The sequence below is a fragment of the Solenopsis invicta genome, chromosome 1 (assembly GCF_016802725.1).
Source record: "Solenopsis invicta isolate M01_SB chromosome 1, UNIL_Sinv_3.0, whole genome shotgun sequence".
In the NCBI taxonomy this organism is placed as follows: Eukaryota; Metazoa; Arthropoda; class Insecta; order Hymenoptera; family Formicidae; genus Solenopsis; species Solenopsis invicta.
Genome location: NC_052664.1, coordinates 13,125,522 through 13,149,456, shown reverse-complemented (window position 1 = coordinate 13,149,456; position 23,935 = coordinate 13,125,522). Strand labels below are relative to the sequence as shown.

The following is a 23,935-nucleotide window of genomic DNA, read 5'->3' as shown; positions in this document are numbered from 1 at the left end:
AAATTAATTAGCCTAAGTCTACGGGATGTGAAAGCCGCATGCGCGCGCTAGAAACCCATCTAAATCTGCATTAAGCCACCCCACCAAGCGAGTACGCGGAATTTACAGCAAGCTACGACATCGTCCCTGCGCTACTGCAGATGTAGCGGCTAGAGCGTTAAGAGGACACGCCTCCTATTTAACCCGTTAATATTCCTCCCAGAGCGCGCTTTTGAGATCGCGATTAGCGACCAATGGATTCACAGTATACACGTTTTCATCGAATGATGGATGACGTGAAAAAAAAATGATACATGAGGGAAAGTACAATGATAAATTAGATTACATTTGAATAACGTATTTATGGAAATTATCATCTTTGTGTAAGAAAATAGTGATTATACGATTTTGAAATGTAATGAGAAAGAATAAAGCGGTAAAAAAAAAACTAAAAATAATAGGTAATATTTTTATTTTGTACGTTTTAGATTGACATATAATTTTTATATGTAAAGCGAGAACTTTAAATTTAAAATAAGTATATTTTAACCATCTTATGTTTTCATAAAACGACGTATGAATTTTGATTTATTTTTATATTTATTAAAATTACAAAAACTTTTTACCTAAGTAGGAAGAAGCAAGAGGTAACGTTTTATTAAAAAATTGCATGATTAAATAGTTAAAATATTAGGATTTGAAGATTTAATATGACACAAAAATTGTAACACAATCAAATGATCTTATACTTGAGCTTATAAACTGTCACAAGTATAATTTTTTACACATTACTGTAAAAAGGAAAAGAATATCAAACTTATTACTTTGCAATTACAGTCTATAAAAGCTTAAGCTTTTGCAGAATTTTATAAGTTGTTAAAAAGCATAAAGTGGAGAAAGAGCTGGAAATATAACAGCATAATAAAGGATTAACTTCGAATAATACCGCAAATCTTACCTATATACGACCTTTACATTATATGAGATACTAGACTTGCGATAATAACTTCGAGAAAGAAAACTTTGCAACAAGACTCCTCAATCGCCAAGATAATTTTGCACCATCTCGAGGGATGCTGTTGCCGTATGATGAGTTCAAATACACCTCTTAACGAAAACTGAAAAAGAAATAAATCAGTCAGAATGTCACTGCGATAAATGAGATGATCATCCGACATTTTGATACGAAGATTCTCCCGAAAGAAAAAAAAACATCTTCTAATGAGTATGAAACTTTATTGGTAGCTCATGGAAGACGTCATTCGATTCGATGTAACTCCATTAGGCGGCCGCACGAACGGCGAAAATAAGGATGAGAATGGCGACGAGTCACGATAAAAGTTCAAACGAGGCGGTTTTCCCGGCCAAGGCGCCACGCGGGAAACGTGAGCGTCGCGTCTTAACAATCGGAACGCTTTTCGGAAAACTTTTTCAATCTGTGCGAAAGTTCATAGTAATTTCCTGTGACGCAGTTCGCAAAACTTCGGGCCGTTTTAAGGAAGCTTGCAGGACGTGGAACGCGAAAGCGGGGTATCATCTCTGCCGGCCATGCCGTATACACCTACTCCTGATCCGTTATCCTCGAGGACCAGGGTGGCCGCCCTTTGTCGCCTGCGAGAATTGAGGCGCCGCGGGTCTTATGAATATCTTATGAATGCATATAAGCCGCCACCACGGTATTACACGGTGTCGCCGTGTCCCGGATAAGACGTCGCCACTGAAAAATGGCCCTTCTTACTTATCCCACGAGCCCTTGATGGAACCGATCCCGGTGTCGTCTCGGAGTAACGTTTTCACTTTTTCGCGCGTTACACCCGAGCACGGGGGGCTAATCTGCATTTAACGTTGCTCCGCGACGGCGACGCTTTATCAGGCTGTTTATGCGAAATTCTCTTGCATTACGCGGACCAACCAGAAGTCACGTAAAAAGATGACTAAATCAGTTACTTTCCAGTTCTTAATCCTTTGGAATTATGATAGCTATTCATAAATATCACAAACAGGATATTACCGTCTATACTTTAAGTTATTTGTTACAGAGAATATCTGTAATATCTGAGAATATCTGTTTACAAATTTGAATAACACTTTGCAAATATTTAAGTATTTAAATTTAATTGGCAGAACTTTACATTTTTTTCAACACATTTAGTATTAAATCATCAATTTAATAGTCAGCGCAGAAAGGAAAATGTTTTATAAAAAATCTTGAATGTTTTAATTTACTAAAAATACATAACTATCAATAATTTTTTTAATGTATTTTTAAATATTTATTTCTATATTGCATCTCGCTGTTTGATAAATTAGCAATTAATTGATTATTTTAATATTCTAATATCTCTTTCTGTGTACTAGTTCTCTAAAAAACAGAATAACAATTTATTATAGTTAACATAAAAGTGAAAAGAATAAATTTTAGATACGCTCGTATTGCGAATATCTTCGATAAATAGCAACGGAGAAACATATGGATACGCAAGATTTCTTTTCAGGACTGGAGAGAGAAAGAGAGACAGACAGACGTAGATTATCTCGATCTGTATTGTACCCACGTCAAAATAGATCGATATCGCGGATGGTTCAAATTGATGGCGGCACTATAAAAAGTTTATAACGTACGGACGCTGGACATAAAAGAAATGCGCGCTTTGTAATAAATGGACCTAGGTATTATTCCTACGCGGATGTATAACGCATTCGGTTATTCACGAGAAAGACATATTTCTGTTACAAATATCAAGTGCACCGAAGCATGGTTTAATAACTTCTTTTAGTCTGCATAGTTAGAATTAGACGGATTAATAATTTCCATGTCTCTAAGTGCTTTTATAAATAAAAGCACTTAGAGATACGAATTATGCGCATTTAAAGAACAAATCAAATGATAAATTAAATGTGTAATGAAAGATAACAAGGCAAGAGCAGGTGTATAACGAATTATTTTAGCTTATTGTTAGTTATTGGAAACTTGATGTAGTTATGCATACATTACTTATCATCCTCTGCGACGACGAAATATACTATGCAAATTTTGGTTTCATCTTGCTTCACTTTTTTATCGTGAAAAATATTTCTCAACAGGCAGAGGAATTTTATGGTCTCTTCCAGGATTTATGTATGCTACTTTTTATATAAAAATATTGAAATTAAGAAAGTGAGTTTCTACCCGCTGCTTTGTAATTTTATTTTGTTTTTTCTATGCAAGTAGTATTATAATAAGGATTAAAAATCTCTTGGAAATGTTTAAATCAAGTTTCGCAAAATTTTTTCTCATGATTTATGTCAGATTAAATGCTTATGTATTATAATTTTTTAGCACTATTATAATTAAAGGGACAAAAAATATAAAAGATGTGATTTTCATAAATAAATTATAAAGGTATTTTTTCTTTGAATAATGAACAGCACAGTTTAATAAAAATTGATACACATGAAAACAACTCTTTGTAATTTGCATTCTACGATATGATCAAGAATTTTAAACGATGTCAGAAGCACTTCCGAATATCCAGGCTGTTATCCAGCTGGAGTCACCACTTAATGGTGTAATAAATTCTTACGTTGTTGTTTGTTTCTTCCAACATAACGACGACACTTTAGGTAAGTCGCATGAGTGATCGTTGAAAGTGATGTAACTAACAATGACTCATAAATAAGATATCACACGTAATACTTTATGTAAAAGTTATTTATGATTATATTGCAATTTTCTTTTACAGGAGAGCTTTCCTATTTAAACGCACAAAAATACATCTAAAAGTTTACTGTTCACAAATTTTTTTTTATTATATAAATAAGAGCGAGAGAGAGAGAGAGAGAGAGAGAGAGAGAGAGAGAGAGAGCTTAAATAACAATTAGCCTTTATTTATACTTTTTCTTTTTACAGTATGTACCAAAAAATGCGACTCTCACAACTAACATTTTAATTGACGGTTTCAGTTAAATAAAGTGGTTGGACAAATTCGAATTAAAACACAAAGCTTTAGTCCTTTTACAAAACATTTATTCGATATAGTTCCCTTCAGCTATGATGTTCAAACACGCAGAAAATATAATAGTGATTAAAAAAAAGTGGCATTTTTTTTGGCGCATATTCTACCTATAATACAATTTTCATGGAAAGGACGAATTTATGATGTGTGTACAAATTTAGCTGGACACAGACCTTAAAATAATTTTGTTAGACCAAAATAATTATATAGAACGCTCAAGCTGATTACTAAAAGTCAAATTTTTTTGTAGCTTTGCTTACTTGAATATCCTTCATAATTATTTCCACGTTTCAAACATTTATTTTCAGATCTGTATCTAGATAAATTTTTAGATACTTTAGCAAAACCATTCTTTTCGTGCAATAATAGAAATAATTAATGTTGAACATTAAAAATTGTGAATATAATTAATTTTTTAGCAAAAACAGATTAAATTTAAACATATACCTACATATATGTTATATCAATACCTTCAATTTTGATATATAACGGTATAGTGCTATATCAAATACATTAATTATTGAAAAATATGGTTCTTGTACAATAAGTGGACATATCATTGCTGCGGACGGAATGACATTTTAAAGAACAATCGGATCCTTACGGCGGTGCCACCTTAAAAAATAAATCCTCTTCGCGTGCACTCTATCAGTTCGACGGACAATGGCGAACTGGTATCGGTGAGAAGCACTTTGCGATCGCGGAGACAGGGATAAGAATGGATTTCACGAGCTTTCGTCCGGGCGGACCTTATGAAAAGCTCAAAGAGGATCCTCTCTCTTTCCGTTTCCCGTGAATACGTGGCCACACGTCCCGCTTGCACAGCGTGGTCTCGATACGTAAAACCGCGCAAAGGTGCTGGGCTATCCGGGAGGAATAAATTTAAATATCCCCGCGACCCTTTGATATGTTAACGAGAACCATTGCGAGCGCGAGGCGATATTCTTTGATAGCGATTCTTTTCGCAGGCCCTTTTTCTCCCCCTATCTTCTCTACCGGCCACTCTCTTGTCCCTCATCGTCTATACATTATTTCTGACTCTCTGTGGTCTAGCCTATCCTTTCCTCCCTCTCATCTTTTTTCTCTCTCTTCTCCTTTTCTCTCTATGTACATCTCTATCGTTCTTCTTTCATCCCTTCGTCGGAATCCCCGTGTGTAGCACGATTTATATTTTCAGAGAACGCCTCACTTTACCTGCGAACAAGTATATGCAAATGCCATCAGAGAAAAGCTAACTAGTTTTTCGCGCCCTCGCGTCTTTCCTTCTTCTTTCTGTTTCTTCCAAAAAAAAGAATATTCTGTCTTCCATTCCTGTCACAGCCATTGTTCCGTCCTCTTTTAACTCTATTTTCTCTGTCAGTTTTTCTAGGAATTCAATTTACTCAGCTCTTGTATAAAAATATTAATAAATAGTTAATTGATTAACTTTAAATTATTAATAGACATGTGTATGATTCGTGCGTAGATACAGCTACTGTAGTTGTTATCTATGATAGTTACAATAAAATTAATTATTTTAATATGCATTTGCGCACAATTTTTCTGAACCAAAGACAGTAATTTCTTTACTTGTCTAATCACACTTATTGACGTGTCCTCTTGCTACAGTTTATATATCTATTTTACGTAATACATATTAAAGTGTGTACAAGCGACTCTCCGAGGAGTCTCGTTTGAATATTTAAAGATCTTACGCGATGCAGAATACAACGTAAGTTCACAAAGCGCTTGCACAAGGATGTTGGAAGAAGGATGACAACGAGATTCGGTCCTTCGAAATTTTTTATCTCTCAGTGGCCAGAAGTCCCAGAGCAATTGTTTTGTCTTCTTCTCCTAGCGTCTTGTTCTCCTTTCCTTCTTTGATCCCTTTGTTTCTCTTCTTCGCACTCGAGCGTTATTCCTTGTGCGCTCGTGACGTTTCACGAGAATGTCTATTCGCCGTACGTCCGGAACTCAGACGTGCTCAGCCTTTTTTCGGTTTTCTTATCCTTCGTTCTTTAATATAATTCGTATTCGTGTAATTTGTAATTTTCTTGGCACATTAATGTCTATTGCATTTATTTACTAGTTTTTGGTCTCTTGGTAGGAAATATTCGAAACATGAAGATGAAATATAAAGTTGCATAAACGGAATAACAATTAAGAACAGGAATAAAAATAAAAATACATATCAAATTATTTAAATTTGTTTCAAATTGAGTACATCAACCATACATTTCTTATTATAATTTCTCTGAATTGAACAATGTACAACAATAAATGCTTCCAATAAAACAATAGGGAAAGATCGCCAATACCGACATACCACTTTGTTTCTAGATTGTACTTCTTAAATAAAAATTATAACTCTTTATTTCCCATAAATATTCTTATTACGTGGTGAGATAATAATTGATAAAAACAGATGATAATTAAGACCATAAACTTTTGAAAAATTGATTTATATTAACGCACAATATATCCACTTATAAAAATATTTAAATTTTTATCAACAATTAATCCACGAAACATCAATAGATACAGACATCGATTGGGGAGCTTTTATATTATGATGCCAATCATTTTATTTCATCTTCACGAACAGACTAATACAGATTAATACACTTTATAAGTGTATCGATCACGAAATATTTTCTATTTTTTGAAGTTCTTTTACCTTCTAATGAATTATCTTTGAATGTACGAGATCAGAGTATACCGCACTTAAATTATTTTGTGAATTACAAGAAATAGGTTTATTATCATTTCAGAAATAGCCATCATCTCGTCGGCGAATGTACTATGTTGAAAGATACGATTGTTTGATTTAATACTAAAATGCATGGTCATAGAGTTATTTTTATTATATTATATTATATTATAATCCTTGCCGTCAACAAGAAATATAAACATTTACGGAGTCGTAAAATAGTTTTTGTTAATGAAATAGTTACACAAACGCAGGATTATGCATATGTGTGGTAATACGTATTACCGTATTAGAATAAATAAGAAACGTTAAGATTGAGATTGTATGTGAACCTAAAATTACCTCTCTCTAAATTTATAAAATTTACAGATTTAACGCCGTTTTAAATAATTTTGAATATAGAATTTTAAATAGTTTCGCATTTAATAGACGATCCCTTAGTTTTTAAATATAGAGATATTCTTGATTATAATCAAAAATTAAAATTTTCACAAATTAAATTTTGAAGATATAAATATATGAGGATACATTTATAAATTCCTTTTCTGTCGAGAGGAATTTTATTCATTCTTGAAAGTTTTTTATCGAAGAATAACATTTATTTTTGTCAAATACGTTTTTAATTGACTTGGCACATTCAGATATGACGTCAATATAACGTAATATTCAATTTAATTGCTTGGAAAATGAAAACCTCCTCGATGCGGTTAAATAAGCAATATTTCTGTCGATGAGAGTTATGTTTGATTTTCGTGTGTATACAATTTCAACGTTTTATTATCAATTTATCGTTATATTAACAATCAATCTGACAAAAGACATCGAAACATCGTAATCATGTTTCGTATTGACATTTAACTTACGCTTCGTACTATTATACATATAATATGTATAGCATGACTAATTTGACACTACTTTCGATACAAGGGTACGGATACGTTAACGGTGCGCGAAGAGTAATATAATTATACAGTTACTGCTTATTGAGCTGGATATATCTATAGCTTGTGTCACTACGCTTTTCAGAAGTTAGCGGAAAGTTTAAGGGAAAATGGATTCTGCGCGTGAACACGGAGAAATTTTCCGTGCTGGAGTATCTCGAAAGTATTTAATTGCAGCATGTGAAAGAAAAGCTGAACGAAAATACAATTAACCATATTGATTGCAATTAGTTAGTATTTAGGATTAAGGTGTAACAGAAGTTTACAAATGAGAAAAGTCAAAATTAGTTGTTTTATTTCAGCATGAACAGAAAGAAACTTTTTTTTAATAGCAATTATCTTATACAATTTTACAATAATTAAAGTACGTTTAATAAAAACATTTATGTGTAAATTTTAATATTTTTAGAATTTAAAAAATTTCATAACATCTAAATCTTGTTTTATTGATTATTTTATATAAGACTATTTAGTTTTAGATATTTTTAAAATCTTTTTTGGATTATATATTTTTCTCAAAAAGTGAGAATTATTGATTATCATGTATCATGTATCAAATTTTTATGATTAAATTACATATCTCCTTCTCTTCTCTCCCCTTTCTTTCACACTCTTTCTCAAAACGATTTACTAATATTACAATAAAAAATATTTACTATTGTCTTTTCAAGAAAAATGACATTGGCTACTTTCGCGACAAAATATTGATGTTTTCTCTTGAAAAATGTCATATGCCGTCCGAAAGCCGATAATGCATCAGGCTGGTATCGCTTTTATGCGCGTTGGAAAAACTATCGTGCTGTTCTGCGATATCGCAAATCCGGAATAGGAGAACCAGAAAATATTTTTCGATAGGGTCAATGCGTGGAGACTACGTAGAATAAAAATACTGGTCAGAGTCTCATGATCGTACTTCCGCGTATGTATAAATATGTATGAAATATATTAATAAGAGGCTAGATCGAAGTTGGGTCGACTGAGATAAATATTGCCTTTTACATAAATATGGCGCAGATGATATATGTATTTTAATTTCTTAAAAAAAAAACTAAGAAAAAGACGTTATCAACAAAATTACAATAAATTCATATTGTAGCGATAAATATACCGCGTTATTTATTAATATGGCGAGTCATTGAAAAATCTGTCCTCATGGTAGAGACTTGCCTTCGTAGCAAAGCAGCTGAAACCAATAACGCTGGAAATTGACTATATCATCTGCACTCTCAGGACGGCGGGAAAAATGATCGGCCCGATGATATTGCGCTCACGATACTCAATATCGCTTTTCCCACTTGCAGTTAACGTGTATCTTGATAAAGTGAAATTGAGTCATACTGAAACAAAGTTTAAGAATACGAAAATAAAGCAGGATAAAATAAATCATTCTTAAATATTTCCAATAATTTGGGTTAATCGACGATAATAGAAATAATAATGAATTTTAACAATATTGAATGAAACTTCTTTATGGCTATGTTTTTCTGTAGGATTATGCGTTATGCATATTTTAAAACACGATTATTTTTCTTCTCGAATAATTTTAAAACACGGAAAAGGACTGTAAGGAGAGAGTTACATTACAGTTTATTCAGAAAGTATAATGCCTTTCTTCCATTCTTTATGTTTATCCCGAAACGCGAATATTACGTATAATGAAAACGAATGAAAGGAATGTTCCGTATACCTTTATTTTTCAATATAATCTCTACACAGTACGAGCTTATTTTGCTATGAACACAAGTGTGAAGATTATATTAAAAAGTGTGTAGACAGAGAATCTCTTTTAACTACGCATAATTTTCATATTTTTTTATGTAAAAATATTTCGTGAAAAATGTATTTATCTCTGACGAGAAAAAATGAGAGATCGTAAAATAATGAGAAATTCTATCCCTTTTGGATTCTTTACATATTTTGCGTTTTATATTGTATTGTGTTAAATATCCGAAAAGAGAGAAATATCCCAAAAATATTGTAGAAAAATTAAAGATATAATCTATCGAATGTAAATGTGTATATGATATATCCTAAGCAAAGAAATGTAAGTAATAGAAATTTTTTATATGTAGTATAGATTGCCCAATATTGCTTAAAAAATCATTTTCCAATTTTGTATATTTTATCTTCATTTTTTTTAAGTTTACATAATTTATCTATTTATATTTTTAGCTATATTTTCAATTTTTAAATCTAATATTATCACTTCGCATTTTTACATCGTATTTCGAATTTGTGCACTCATGCACGAGACTCTCCACCTAACTGCATCTGGTTGCATGTTGCCGCGTGTTACTCCCAACTTGGGTGTGCGCCCGATGTTGTGCCCCTTAATCATAACCGTCCATGTCGAGATGTCTCGAACGAGACCCAGAGAACGACGCTGAGCGTCGGCTTTGCCTCACTAGCTCTCGTAATATTCTCCTGATGCAGGAAATCGTCGGTTTTCGTACTGGGAATGATCACCAAATGTGCTCTCTCTCTCTCTCTCTCTCTCTCTCTCTCTCTCTCTCTCTCTCTCTCTCTCTCTCTCTCTCTTCATTTTACAGACCGACTAATTGACATTTCCAGTAACGACTTAAGCCTTTAGACTTAGCGCGAAATATCGAGCATAGTCATGCGAGTTGCATTCGGCGCTGACACAATAGTGAATTCTTGGCGCAAGTTCGCGGTGCAGCGGAATGAGACTTGATTGTTCCACGCGTTTTCCAATTAGTCCGTCGCTCCTCTCCTTACGCCGTGTCGCCTTTAACTCTCGACGCGAATAAGTCGTCGTGAAACTCGTTACAACAAACATTTTGATACCTCGCTTTGAAATGAGGAAGTTTACTGTAGTTGGCGTAATGTAATGCGAGTAAAGGCTCAGCATGTTCCGTTGCTTGAAAAAGGAAGAAGAGAATCTTTTAAAGCGGACGTAATGATATGCAAACACACAGAGAGATGAAACGTTTCCATTATATGAAAAGTTTTCTCATTGACTTTAGATTACTAATTTATTTTTGCAAATTGTTTTATAGCACTATGTTAATATTTCACTGTTGAAGAGGAAATATTGCAAGTAAAAGTAATTAATAAAATTATCTAATACTTCTTTTCAAACATTTGTTTAATGAGTAATATCTTTTTTATATCTTCCTATATCTTGTATTTTATATGTATAATATAAAAGAATTTATCTCCAAAGAAATATATTTTTAATTTGATATATATTTCATTTTGTATATAATTCTAAATGAGAATGTTTTCTTTACTTGTTGCAGCTTGGATAGAGATCAACCGTTTACCTTCCAGCTTGGTGTAGGACAAGTTATTAAAGGTTGGGATCAAGGTCTCTTAGATATGTGTGTAGGCGAGAGGAGAAGACTGACGATACCACCCGAACTTGGATATGGCGAAAAGGGGGCTGGAAATGTTATTCCTGGTGGTAAGATGACATCTTTGTTATTTCTAAACTTCCTTTCTGTGCGCGTTTAATATGATTATTATTTCAATCACATTTATCATATATAATGATTATTAACCACTAAAACACAATTCTTAAGATTTACTCTACTTTTAGACATCACAATTATCTTTAATTTAATTTTTACTTAATTTTTTAATTTTTAGAAATGTCTATCCATTTAGATGCTATATTAGCTTCTGCAAAATTAGCATGTTTAAAAATCTCTAGTATAAATCTTACACGTAACAAACATATAATAATGACTACATAAGCGAGCCTTATTTAATTAGTACGTTGTTTCTAAAAGAAATATACTTATTCCGAAAAATCAATATAAATGTTTGTTATTTTTTATAATAAGGAACTGGAATAATATTATGATATGTTACAATAAATTCTAATGTATATTTAATACAACTCGTAACTTTATTACAAATTGTTATCAAAAATGGCTCATACACTCACACATCATCACAAGTTTTTGTTACACTAAAGATAGACGGGTTATTATCGATTCTAATTCTTCTGCTCCTCTTTACCTATTTCTTATACTTCTTTTAAATATATATTTTAAGCATGTTTTTAAGTAAATTTAAAAGTGCGCCTTATTTAATACACTTTTATTGATTCAGGTACCTTAAATATATCAAAGCACATATATGACAATAAAACGAATTTGGCGAATTAATAAAATTTTCTTTTTCTATTTCTTTTATCTTTATATACATATATAATATGTATAAATATATGATCTTTATATATAATCATAATGGTCCTTGCGTTAAAAATACTAAAAACAACAGAGAAAAAAATTTAATTTGCTACGAAAAACATAAGATATGGATCAATACTTCATATTTTTTTTTGAAGTAACATTACACACATATGTATACTTAGAGCAAAATTAATAACGGTTACTTTAATTTGTTACCCTTCTATGCTTGCGAACCAGTGGTACTCTAATTGTTCCAAGCTCTTCTGTCAATTGAAATACGTGCCAATAGGTGTATATTTGACAATCAACCGGACGGCAACTGTACGTCGCGATTAAAAGGCGTCACGCTGACGTGAGCATTTTTCAAATTACACGTGGGACCATTTTTACGCGCGCGAGAGGATTAGCGAGAAACCGTCGGAGAGGAAGAGGGGGGGGGGGCGATGAACAGGACCGAACAGGTCGATACAAGGGTAGTCGTTAGTAGCAGAATCGAAGTCAAAAATGCAATTGCACGGAAATCCAATAAAGCATCAACCATTAAATTGAGCATCGTTGCCTGGCTCTCGGCAACGGTGAGATCAACAATGATGAACGATTCGCCTCTTTCGCAGGACCCTCGCGCGCGGATAAATCGCCTGTTACTCCAGCCTCTTTGTTTATTTTTTAATTATTTTTTAAATACATAATCTCTTAAAATCGATATGCACTACGACTGATTAAATTATAGTATCATAAATTCATAACTATGACAATTTTCGCTGAAAATCACAATATGATTACTTATTGGCTAACGTACGAATATTAAAATATACAATATTTAATTATTAATTAAATATGCTTACTTTTATTTACGCGTAAAGAGCGAATTTGGATAAAAAATAAGAAAAAATCAATTATCCAAAGTGTACAGACAATTCAATTACACAAATGTAATAATCTATGATCTCGATTAGATTTTGCCACGCAATTCATTTATTATATTGTACATGTGCCAAGTGTTAACTTTGCGTGTATTTTGGAACTATTTGGCGAATCACTGTCATCAAACTATTCTTCTTCATAGACTACAATGATAAAGAAGACTGTAGGGAAATGCGAGGAACGATTGGAATATTCTCATCATCCCTTTCCATTTCTCACGTCCAATTTCCACGGCGACAGTGGCTGTTACATCGGATAGCGCATTATTATTCGCCGTATTAATTTCACTCGTTTAAGTAGTGAATAATTAAGCACCATATTTCATTAGGGCCAGCTTAATCGCGACGGGACCATCCATAATTAATGGCTGGACGTGCCGAGCGCGCGTATGCATTCTCTCCCGCGCCGAACACTTCGTTAGCCCCTCCCTGGGCCGAATTTGCTGGTCATTGTTATTTCGGATATCTATAGACACCATTATTGGCAATCGAATTCTGTATGCATTATTATTAATGTTTGGCCGTATCTGAGTGGTCACGTGTTTACGTGTGAGTGCATATGATTAATTCTAGGTTGATTCAATTCTTAATTTGACAACGTACTTTATAACTTGTTCTTTGCATGAAAAAAACTAGTGCAGTACCTAAAAGTTTATCTAGATACAGATCAGAAAATTTTATAGTTGAACTAATTATGTAAGAAACTTAAGCATAATAATTAGTGCTGCAAAAAGTATTGACATTTTTGCGAACAGTTCAAACGTCTAATATGTATATTTTAATTAGTAATTGGAAATTAGGCTGATGAGAGTCAGCGCGTATAAAAGTGCGCAATCACAAGTATTAATATTATAAAAATTATTTATTTATTTTTAGATTACGAACGAACGTTTCGACTCGCTTTGGAGTCATTTTCTAGAGTCATATATATTTTAATTTGGTACAATACAATTATTTTCAGATCTATACTTTAATCAAAATTGTTTTTTTTATACAATTGATGTTTTGAAAGCATTGCAAAGACATTATTTATATTGCATTGTATCAATTATAATAACAATTCAAACTGTCAATACTTTTATAAACGAAATTATACAAATAAATGTATCTATTTTAGAACAATTGAATTATCAATTTTGGAAAGATGTCATGTCCTCCAAATTTAACGAAGGAATCGAATAAAACATTTGTTTCTTCTAATTATTTGAATAAAAATTTGCATAAACATTTTATTGTTGACCTATTTATAATTGTTAATAGTGATACCCATTTAAAATTTATCCTTTTTGTTAAAATTAAATTTGAATGTTTGGACATGGCTCCTTTTCGAAAATAACGATGCAAATTTACAAGGTAAATGGTTTTCATCAATAAAAAAACACTTAAAATTGCCAAGAGAACAATTTATTTTACTGTATTAAAAAATTGAAAATTAACACTGAAAATAATTGTAAAAATATGTACATTATGTTATCTGATATCGTGAACATTTTAAAATCGGATTAGTGTATTTAAAAAGTAGAAGGCCAAGAATCAGAAATTTTTCCTCGGGGGGAGAAAGAGGGATGTTCTTTTTGTTCACCAGATGACACCTTTTCGAAACTCATGAAACTAATTTAAAGTTATTTGTTCTTTTTTTTTAATATAAAATACGACCAGTTCTTGTAGTTAACGATACAAGCGAGCAGATTAATAAAACGCAAGAAAAACTAAATTCCGAAAAAAATGAGACATGACATGACATTTTTTTAATCTTGACGATTCAATTACTTTTTTGTTTTTATATTTATACATATCTCATTAAATTTACTCACGAAAACTTTTAAATAAGTTATTTCTTGAATCTTTAGTTAATAAAATATTGTAAGAAAGTTGTTCTACTTATATATGTTTGACAATTAACTTTGTAATAAAGTATTATCAATTTTTTTCTCTTATATTAAAATTATCAATACAATCTATTTTAAAAGTATCATATTGCAATTACAAAATACAATTTAAGTTGTTTTTATTTTAAATTACTAATTTGAATGATAATAAATTTTCCAATTATTGAACAGTGATTTTGTGAACATTAAAAAAGTATAATGTATTCTATTAGAAAATAAAGAGAAGGACAATAATTCAAAATAGACTCTTGCGTTATTTTTATAAAAATATTAATCTGTCCACAATATTTTTTAAATAACAAGATAATATTTTAAACGTCAACGTTATTTATTTTAACTTTGAAGAAAATATCGAGATAATGCAGATTAAGTTTATAGCGTAAACTTGAATGATAAGCATTTTCAGTTATAAATTGATTATCTTTTTTAACATAAATTTGTTATAACTTTTTAAATCATTTTCTTCTTTTTATACTTTTGTTGTTCTTATAGTCATATTACACTTATATGTATTGTTCGCTTATCATGCGTTTGCACATGTAGGTACACTTGTCAATTTGTCACTTAATTCTGTACATATATGTATAGTCCATATAAATTCTTCACTTATATTCTCCAAAACGCGTAAAAAGCTTTGTGCTTGACAGCAGATCGATGCGCTCTAAAAAATGATTTACGAGTATTTGCCAAATCGAGATTAATAGTATTTGCAGAAAATGGATAAACCTCTCGAAATGGAGATCTTTTGGCATTTATATTTGTAACATGTTTTTGTCGCTGCCTTAAATCGCCCAAAATGTTAAAAAATAATTTTTTAATTAAAAATAAAAGTTTTTTAAAATAATGTTAATCCTAACAAAACAAATAATATTTGAACATTTTTTTGAAAGAAATTACATTTTTAGAAATTTTGTACCCATTTAATTTTGAACCATACTAAAAATCCCATAACAACGTTTATATTAATAATATAAATTTAATACTTTTAATTTGAGATTAATAAATTATAAATTATCCGTTCTCAGAAAACCTTTTACTACTACATTTTCATAATTTACATACATTATGCAAGCTATTAACATGGAAGGTATTGTTGATTTCAGGTGCTACTCTTACGTTTGAAGTCGAGCTCATGAATATTAGCGATTCACCTCCTACCGCCAATGTCTTTAAGGAAATTGACGCTGACAAAGACAACCAACTGTCTCGCGAGGAGGTGAGAGCAATGGCAAGATCACTTTAAGTTTTTATTTGGGCCATTTGTGGTGTTGGTAGTAGAGAAATAGTGCTGCAAATACCTCGCTACACAAACTGTTTGTTTTTTAAAAGCATGGCCAAAAATAACACGATATTAATAAAATTTATTTATCTGAGACAGTTCTGAATAAAGTATTATTAATTAGATTATTTCTAAAAATTATTTTCTAAAATATTAATACCTACTGCGATACATTACAATAATAAACATTACAATCGCAAAATTGTTTTCACGTTGAAGTAAACTTTGAAATAAAATATCCACAGATTGACATTTCGTGTCACAGAAATAATTAATAAAATATTAACGTATATGTATAGAATAATGTCCTTAAATCTTCTGCTAAATTAAAAATTTTAACAATTTTAACAATCTTAATTTGATTGACTTATAAATCTATATTCTATATTCTATGGATGATTATGTTATTTTCTACTGTTTTAATTAACCAGTACGTGGTTAATTTTTCTGTTTGCAGGTAAGCGATTACCTGCGGAAACAAGTGATAGAAGCGGAGCAAGCTGGCGCTAATGAAAATGAAGACGTGAAGAAAATGCTGGCCGATCACGATAAGCTCGTCGAGGAGATCTTCCAACACGAGGATAAGGACAAGAACGGCTTCATCTCCCACGACGAGTTCAGTGGGCCGAAGCATGATGAGCTCTGAAGTCTTCGTCCCTCATCATCGCGTCTCCGAGCGCCCGTTGTCGACGTCGTCGTTGCCTCAATCGTCGACGATATCGACGCGCCCCGCGCCACCACGTGTTCACCTCTGTATAAAATCACCTCTTCGAGTCCCCTCTCGGGCATTCCCGAAGGATCTGCTGATCGATCGTCCCGAGTATACGCGTGCTCGAACTCGTCAGAACAAGCGAATTTACCAGCAAACTTTTCTGATACAACACAACTTATACTAGCATCAGGGAAATACAATCTTCGGGAATCTCCGGCTCGTCGAGACTTATTCATGTCCTCGATCGCAGGAAACTTACAGGAATAGGTGGACATTTGCTTAACAACGAAGTTCGAAGATCCGTAGAGTGAAAATGTTTTTTAAAAAAATTCTTTGGAAAATGTCTTTGGAAGTTTTGAGAACTATTCGAATGGCTCTAAGTAGCTTGAAGATTTCTTAATTTTTTTTTTAAGCCGGATGTTCTAAAGGATACGATTCTCTACTCGTTCAGAATAAGAATTATATCTCGCGAGCCATTTTATACGCACAGCATTACTCGAGAATCTACAGGGGAAATCTCGATCGATTTTCGGCATAATCACCATCCGAACCTTTCTTTATCCTAGCTCATCTTACTAGGAAGATCTGCAATTTTTGCCGCTCCATAATATGCTTGTTTTGTACTATTAATCATACAATCTCGTTTTGGAAATCTTTATAGCACAGTACAATTTTTGCAGTTATTTAATTTTTATAGAGAGTTTACGTTGAGCAGAATTATTATTTTTTTAACTAATAAAATTTCTGATAAAACCTAAACTTCTCGTTGCCTGGTAAATCGTTAAAAATCAAATTGATGGTCTTTAAATAATCAATGCGAGTGTATTCAAAGTTTTTTTTTTCGTCACTTTCAACCATTCTAAAAGTCCGCAGAGAGTTCCACAGAAATCCACGGTAAAATTTTCGCCGATATTCCTAGGCAGGAAACATTCCGGCGCAATGACGTCACTGTACATTTTAATACGATATAACGAAAAAAAAATACATACGAATGTCTGCTCGAATGACTGCACCGTAGTGGCGTGAAGTGAGAGGCTGTGTATGTTTCGCGCTATATATATTATATAAAAATATAAAGAGAGAGAAAGAGAGATTGTGATGATAGAGCGAGATAAAGGTGTGACGGAAAGAGTGTTTTTTCTACATGATTATAAATGTTAGCATAACTAAAAAGCATCGACGTACGATGCTGAAAATCACACGCATTCTGTCCTACTCTCAAAGCTTCCACCAATCTATCCCAGTCATAACAATCCCTTGCTCGAGAGTCGCGTGCGCGCGCGCGATATTCACGTAGGAGACAAGAAGAGGATGACGAAGAAAAAGAGGAAGAGGAAATATCCCGAGGATGCGTAGTGGAGATGAATATGGTCGCTCTTACGCGAGCATCCCCCTATCGTCGCATTATTACATTTTAACTGATACGTTTTTATTACTACATTATATTGTATGTTGTTAAAGTTGGATGATGGTTAATAATAAATCGTGTGTCTCGAGCACAGTTTGTTATATAACTACCTCTTTCAATTTCTGCATCCCTGTCTGAAAGTTTACTCGCAGCAGTTATAAATGCAATAAAATATTTTTACACGTGTGTAATTTTCACAATTAATGTTTCGCGCATGGCGCATGAATATCTCTCAGACTTTTCGCGCTTTATTTTAACTTGTTCTTTTTTCCAGATGGTTTTTAGACATTAACCGCATTATATCGCTTTAAAATGTTTAGGAACATAGAAATGAAAAAAAATGCAAAGAAACTAATATTTCTAATTAATCGTTTACTGATTAAACTTTAAGAGAATCGAGATACGTTTTTAAAAATTAATTTTTTAATGCAAATTATTTATAAAAAGTTAACAGTTATTATTCAGTACTTCTATTTTATAATTAATTATTATTTACGGATTTCAAATAAAACACTACACGTGCGCAAATTAATTTTGCTAAATCAAATTGTTAAAACATAACTTTTATTTACATAATTATTGTAAAGTTGAATTTAGAATATATATTATTTCACTCAGTTGTAACGTGATATCTTGTTTGGCCGCTCGTCGAGAAAAATAATATTGATTTTATCATATAAAGTCACAATATAATTTTATACGTAAGACTATCAATATATAAGATTGATATTCAAATCTCGTAAATTTGAAATTTTTGAATAGTTTAGATTTTAATGGTTCGTAAATCTCTATAAAACTTACCTTTCTAGAATATTAGTTTTAAAATATCCGGGAATGGTTAAATCTTGAAATAGGTTGTCTTCTCTTGAAAATAGTGAATATTCTGAAGGAGAGGAAAAAATCATATAATCGTATCTATTTTTATAATTGCTTCTTCTTTTATTTAATGAATCATTTCCACAGAAAGTTACAATGATTGCAATTATGCGAAACGCAACAATAAGATGATGATTAAAATAATTAAGTTGCTAAGCAGTTTTATGTCGTCCGGTATATATCGGTATGTTTGCTATTCGACAGGAATCGTTCTAGAATATAGTTACTTCGTATGCAAAATGCCTGTTTCTTCGTTGTATAAATGGATCGACGCGTGCAAAAGCATCGATTTCTCGGAGTGGTCGGTCTTAAAAATCGATCGATTATAAAAATTCGTCAAGGCACATGTTGTCACATATAATTGTCAAGTCGACCCTGTCGCCCGTGATTCAAGTAAATCTTCCAAGAAGTATCGAGTACGATACGTAAAATGTATATAACATACGTAACCAACGCGCATAATAAATTTCAAAGAGACAAAAGAAAACGTAAATAAAGTCCTACGTGATCGCGGCGTCTCGAAAATGTCAGAAATTTCTACTTGGAATAAGGAAAATTTTGTTAAACAAAGAAATGTTTACACAAGAGTCTACGTAACAAAAAAAAATCTCTATAAGGAAATTCCTATATATAATAATTCCTAATATGCATGCGAGATATTCTTTCTCGTACGCGAACGATGAATTGAAAAAAACATCTGTTCACTTGATCATTCGCTTAAGCCTAAATCACCGATTAACACTTGTTTAAATCGCGTCAAAATTATAGTATTTTATCTTATCTGCTTTTTTGCACATGCTTATTATCCTGCCTCAGCACGTCGAACGACAGGTGCACACGCGGGGTGCACATGGGGCTCTACGCGAATATCGAACTCGGTAAACGTTAGCGACACGTCACAGAGGCGATCGTCGACGTCGCCCGATCTCGGAGTGTCCTAGTGATAAGGGAGGACAGGATCCTATAGTCGAAGATCTACGACGAAGATTGCAATGTTTTCACCGAGCTTCCATTGTTTCGCCCCTTTGCAATATTAACGCCCCACTCTTTCTTTGTATCGTTTCATGAGAGCATGTTGTGGTCTTCGAGTATTATCACAGTCAGTAGCCCTTGATGTAGGCGGCGATGTGCTTTTTCTCCTCTTCCGAGAGACCGTTCTTTAGCGTTCTACGCACTGAAAAAGAAGCACCACATAATGGTTTGCGTCGATAATATTTTTTTACTTGAGCATGAGCAAATATGACGAAAGCATAATGCTTTTTAAATCAGTTACATTAACTAAAGATTTTCTCTTTCATTTGTTTTACATAATAATATAGTGTAAACTATCTTTTACAATGCTTTTCTGTAAAAATGTTTTATTAATCTATTAAAACAGCGGAAAATTTTTTGACATTTTGCCAAGTTTAAAATAATTGCTAAAGTTTCAAGAGTGTTCAAAATTATTATTATTATACTTAATAATTTCTTAATTAGATATATTGAGAATTTCTATTAAAAAAGATAAAATGAAAAATAATACGTGAAATCAAGAATGAATTTGATACTAATGCACTTATATTACACTTTTAACACTATAATATTTTTGATTTATTTATAGGGTTTGTAAATTTAATATAAATTAAAAACGTAAAAAACAAACTAATTTTTTAAAGCATTTTATGACCAGTGAATTTGTCGAATGGTACATATATGACACAGCAAAGAGACAGCAAATAAGGAAATTATAATTTAGAGTATTGAGGCATTCCAAAGAACATGCTGTGAATGTAAAGGAGAAATAAAACTGCATTATAATTTCGATAAAATTTTAACAAGAGATATCTTGTAATCATTTTTATGTTAATACGAAATGTTGAATTAATGTTTCTTATGTTAACAGTTCTTTCATTACTCCGATATAAAATCGTATTAAGTTTAATGAGTTCAATTAATAAGTTTGCAAACATCTATTGAACTTTATGCATAATCTAGGCTCGTATTGAGATTTCGTTAGCAATTGCAGCGATTGTTGTACGAAGAAAACATTCGTCGTTGAATAGCTCCGCGTCCAGCAAACTTTCTGATTAACAGTTTTCAATTTATAAAGATTAAAAGAAAATTGAAAATTAATAATTAAAACATACCGTTGCTAGTTTCATGCATCGGTAGAAATAGCATAATCGAGTAAGATATTAATAGCAGTATCAATGTGCACATGTGTATATCGGAATTCTGTTACACATGTCGCACTATTTCGATCACGTAAATAATTAACTGGGAGTTAATTTGCCGCTTTGTGTGGAGATTAGTCGACGTGATGGTTTGCCGATATGTCCGATAGCAAACAAACCGTTTGGAATACAGCTACGAAAGCCGATGGTTGTTGGTGGATTTAGGAAATTACTGCGATCGGTTCGAAATTTCCCTTCCAAAGTAGATAATTCTACAGTAGTATTGTGTAAAAACGCAACGTTTATATAACTTTTTAAGCCCAAAAGCTGAAGGTAAATAAAATTAAATATATTTTTTGAAAAATTTCTTTGAAGTTGAGAATTAAGAATACCATTTTATGCACAACAAAAAAGTTTATTTTGACGAAAAATATAAACTTTGAAAATATTATACTTTATTCTTTAAAATCATACAAAAACTTAAATAGGAAAGTAGGAAAACTGTATTTTATTTAGTCTTTGCAAAATTTAAGTTTTTAAACTACTTTTACAAGTATTATATCATAAAAAAGTAAACTAATTTCTATAATTTAATTTTAAATTAATTGCAGTAAATAATTTATTACCACATTTTTTAGTTTAATTTTGTTTTTATAAGCTGTTAAATTAAATTATAAAAGCAAAAAATATGTGGAGAGTATTACAACGTGTGAAAAATGCCAAGAATTTTAATTGTTTTGTACTCAATACTCATCTATTATTAATCCTGCTTATTAAAGTCAATGACAAATTAGCGCATTGTCCAGTAATTACAGTTTCATTACGGTTTGCAAACACGGAATCGATAACACAACAACCGCAGCAAACGTGCTTCGAAGTACCTACTCAAAGATAATAGTGCTATCGCCGAGGACCCCCGATATCAATAACACTAGCTTCTTTGATCTAGTATCGTGTAACAAAGCCTAGGACTCGATACGATAACAAACTAGCAACGATATACGTATTTTTTTTCCTCGGTAATTACCCGCTATTCCTTTGATCCTTCTCATTATTCTCTCAACAAACGCATTTGCGCTTATGGAGCAACTACAGGGAGCAAATGGACAACAAGAGAAAATCCACACATAATTCTTGTTCTTATCAGGAGAACTAATGACACTTAAAATAAAAGTATTCAAAATTTATCGTAATTAGAAATTAGTAATTTAAAAAGTACTGTTCTATGTGTAACAAATTTAATAGCAACACTTGTGAATTAATAATTCGTTGAGAGACCATTTAGATCGTACGTGTAGCAAATGTGGAATGCCCCATGAAAATTCATATATATTTCTACATTATAAAAAACAATCTCATATATGATTAAAATTCATAGACGTGACATTTTTATTCTTTTATCGTCTTACTTTCAAACCCGCCGTCTTAAATTTTTATTTCGCCATAAAGATGATCATACATAAACAAGGTAATAACTCTCTCCTTTCCCCTGTTGTTCGTCGTTCCGAATCGATAGAGTTTCGTGCCGTGTGGCGTTTCAATTTAATCTGGTTAAGTTAAATCGCTCGTGCTCTGGCGACTTTGCAAACATGAAGTCCACGAATGATTATTTGCTGTTACACGTGGCGCACATGTGAACGTAAGCAACGTACGCGCCGTGCTGTTAACACGTTGTTAATGGAATGTAAACCGATTTCGCTGGGACCAGATATCTTTCCCAGCTTTTGTGCAAATTTGTAACAACGAGCTCTCATTATATGAACAAATGCGATTATGGCATAATATGGTATTATATATTATTATATTGTAATGAGCTGCCAGATTGTCGCAACAATTAATCATTGGAAGTAGTATTGTGCTACATAAACAACAACGAGAATATGTAAATACGAAAGTAATATTTACATTGTTTTGAAAATGTGTAGATAAATATGAGCTTATTAAATTTTTATAGAAATATAGCAAATTTTATTAAATTTCTTTATTAAAATATTCCGATTTTCTGCTTCAAACTGAAATTATATTAATTTAATATTTTATGAATTAGCAAGTATAAACTAACAAATATTGAAATTAATTATATATTAAATTTTAGTAAATAAGGTAAATTTAATAAAATATTAAATATTAAGTTTTAATTAATATGGAAATATGTTGATATTAAAATAAAGAATATTATATACATTTTAATAAATATCAAAAATAAATAATTACTTAATTAAAAAATTATTTCAAATGCAATTCAAAAAATTATAATTAACTGTAGCTTTTATCTTACATATTGTTCCAATGTTCTTTCCGGCGACACCTCGAGCAATTGCTATAACGTACGAAATATCAAGCCACAGATTGGCGGTTTATGTTCAACATGACGTTAGCATGGTAATCAAAATCGTAGTTTATGCTCAAACGATCGCACATCGATAAATCATTCGACACCAATCCAAGCGTGACGCATCAATAATTTTGTTACGGAACCACGGTGTTGGACGAATCAATGCGAATAGCAGAAGCAGGTACCTTTTGCAGGTTAAACATCAATATTCTTATATACTCTTTAAGTAATTTTTAAAAAATTCAACATTTTTTTTAAGGGCAAAAATCATTTATCTATCACTTGGAACTTATATTAAGTATCTTTCACTTAAAAACGCCCATTTTTATTTCAATAATTTTATAAATGTATACACGTATTCTCTTTCTATGAACATAATTTAGAACTTTTTAAAAATCAATCTGATTTACTCTCTTTTCTAGAATATGATTTACTCTATTTTCTAGAAATGTTATGATAATTCTAATCACAAATAACCCAGGATTATATCTCTTTTACATTTTTTTAGAAAATAGAGTTGATGATTGTTGAAGAATGATTGTTAATTTACATGTCATAATTTACATGTATTATCGGAAGATAATAAAGTTAAGCAA

The 23,935-nt window shown here is 31.8% G+C and overlaps 2 protein-coding genes across 6 annotated transcripts in view; one reads left to right on the top strand and one right to left on the bottom strand.

Moving 5' to 3' along the window:
- LOC105193388 (FK506-binding protein 2) overlaps positions 1 to 18,081 on the top strand; it is a 78,622-nt gene extending 60,541 nt beyond the window's left edge. Inside the window, exons 2-4 of one of the 2 annotated variants that reach the window (XM_011157814.3) lie at positions 10,865 to 11,028; positions 15,680 to 15,804; positions 16,313 to 18,081. In XM_011157814.3, the coding sequence (XP_011156116.1) occupies positions 10,865 to 11,028; positions 15,680 to 15,804; positions 16,313 to 16,501 (478 nt within the window). In that variant the 3' untranslated portion in view covers positions 16,502 to 18,081. The remainder of the gene's footprint in view (positions 1 to 10,864; positions 11,029 to 15,679; positions 15,805 to 16,312) is intronic. The other variant, XM_011157815.3, reaches the window with a different exon arrangement.
- An 810-nt stretch (positions 18,082 to 18,891) lies between these two features.
- The window catches only part of LOC105193387 (FH1/FH2 domain-containing protein 3), a 157,761-nt gene continuing 152,717 nt past the window's right edge, over positions 18,892 to 23,935 (bottom strand). For all 4 annotated transcript variants that reach the window (XM_026134910.2, XM_026134911.2, XM_039450494.1 and 1 more), the window contains one exon: positions 18,892 to 20,025. In XM_026134910.2, the coding sequence (XP_025990695.1) occupies positions 19,952 to 20,025 (74 nt within the window). In that variant the 3' untranslated portion in view covers positions 18,892 to 19,951. The remainder of the gene's footprint in view (positions 20,026 to 23,935) is intronic.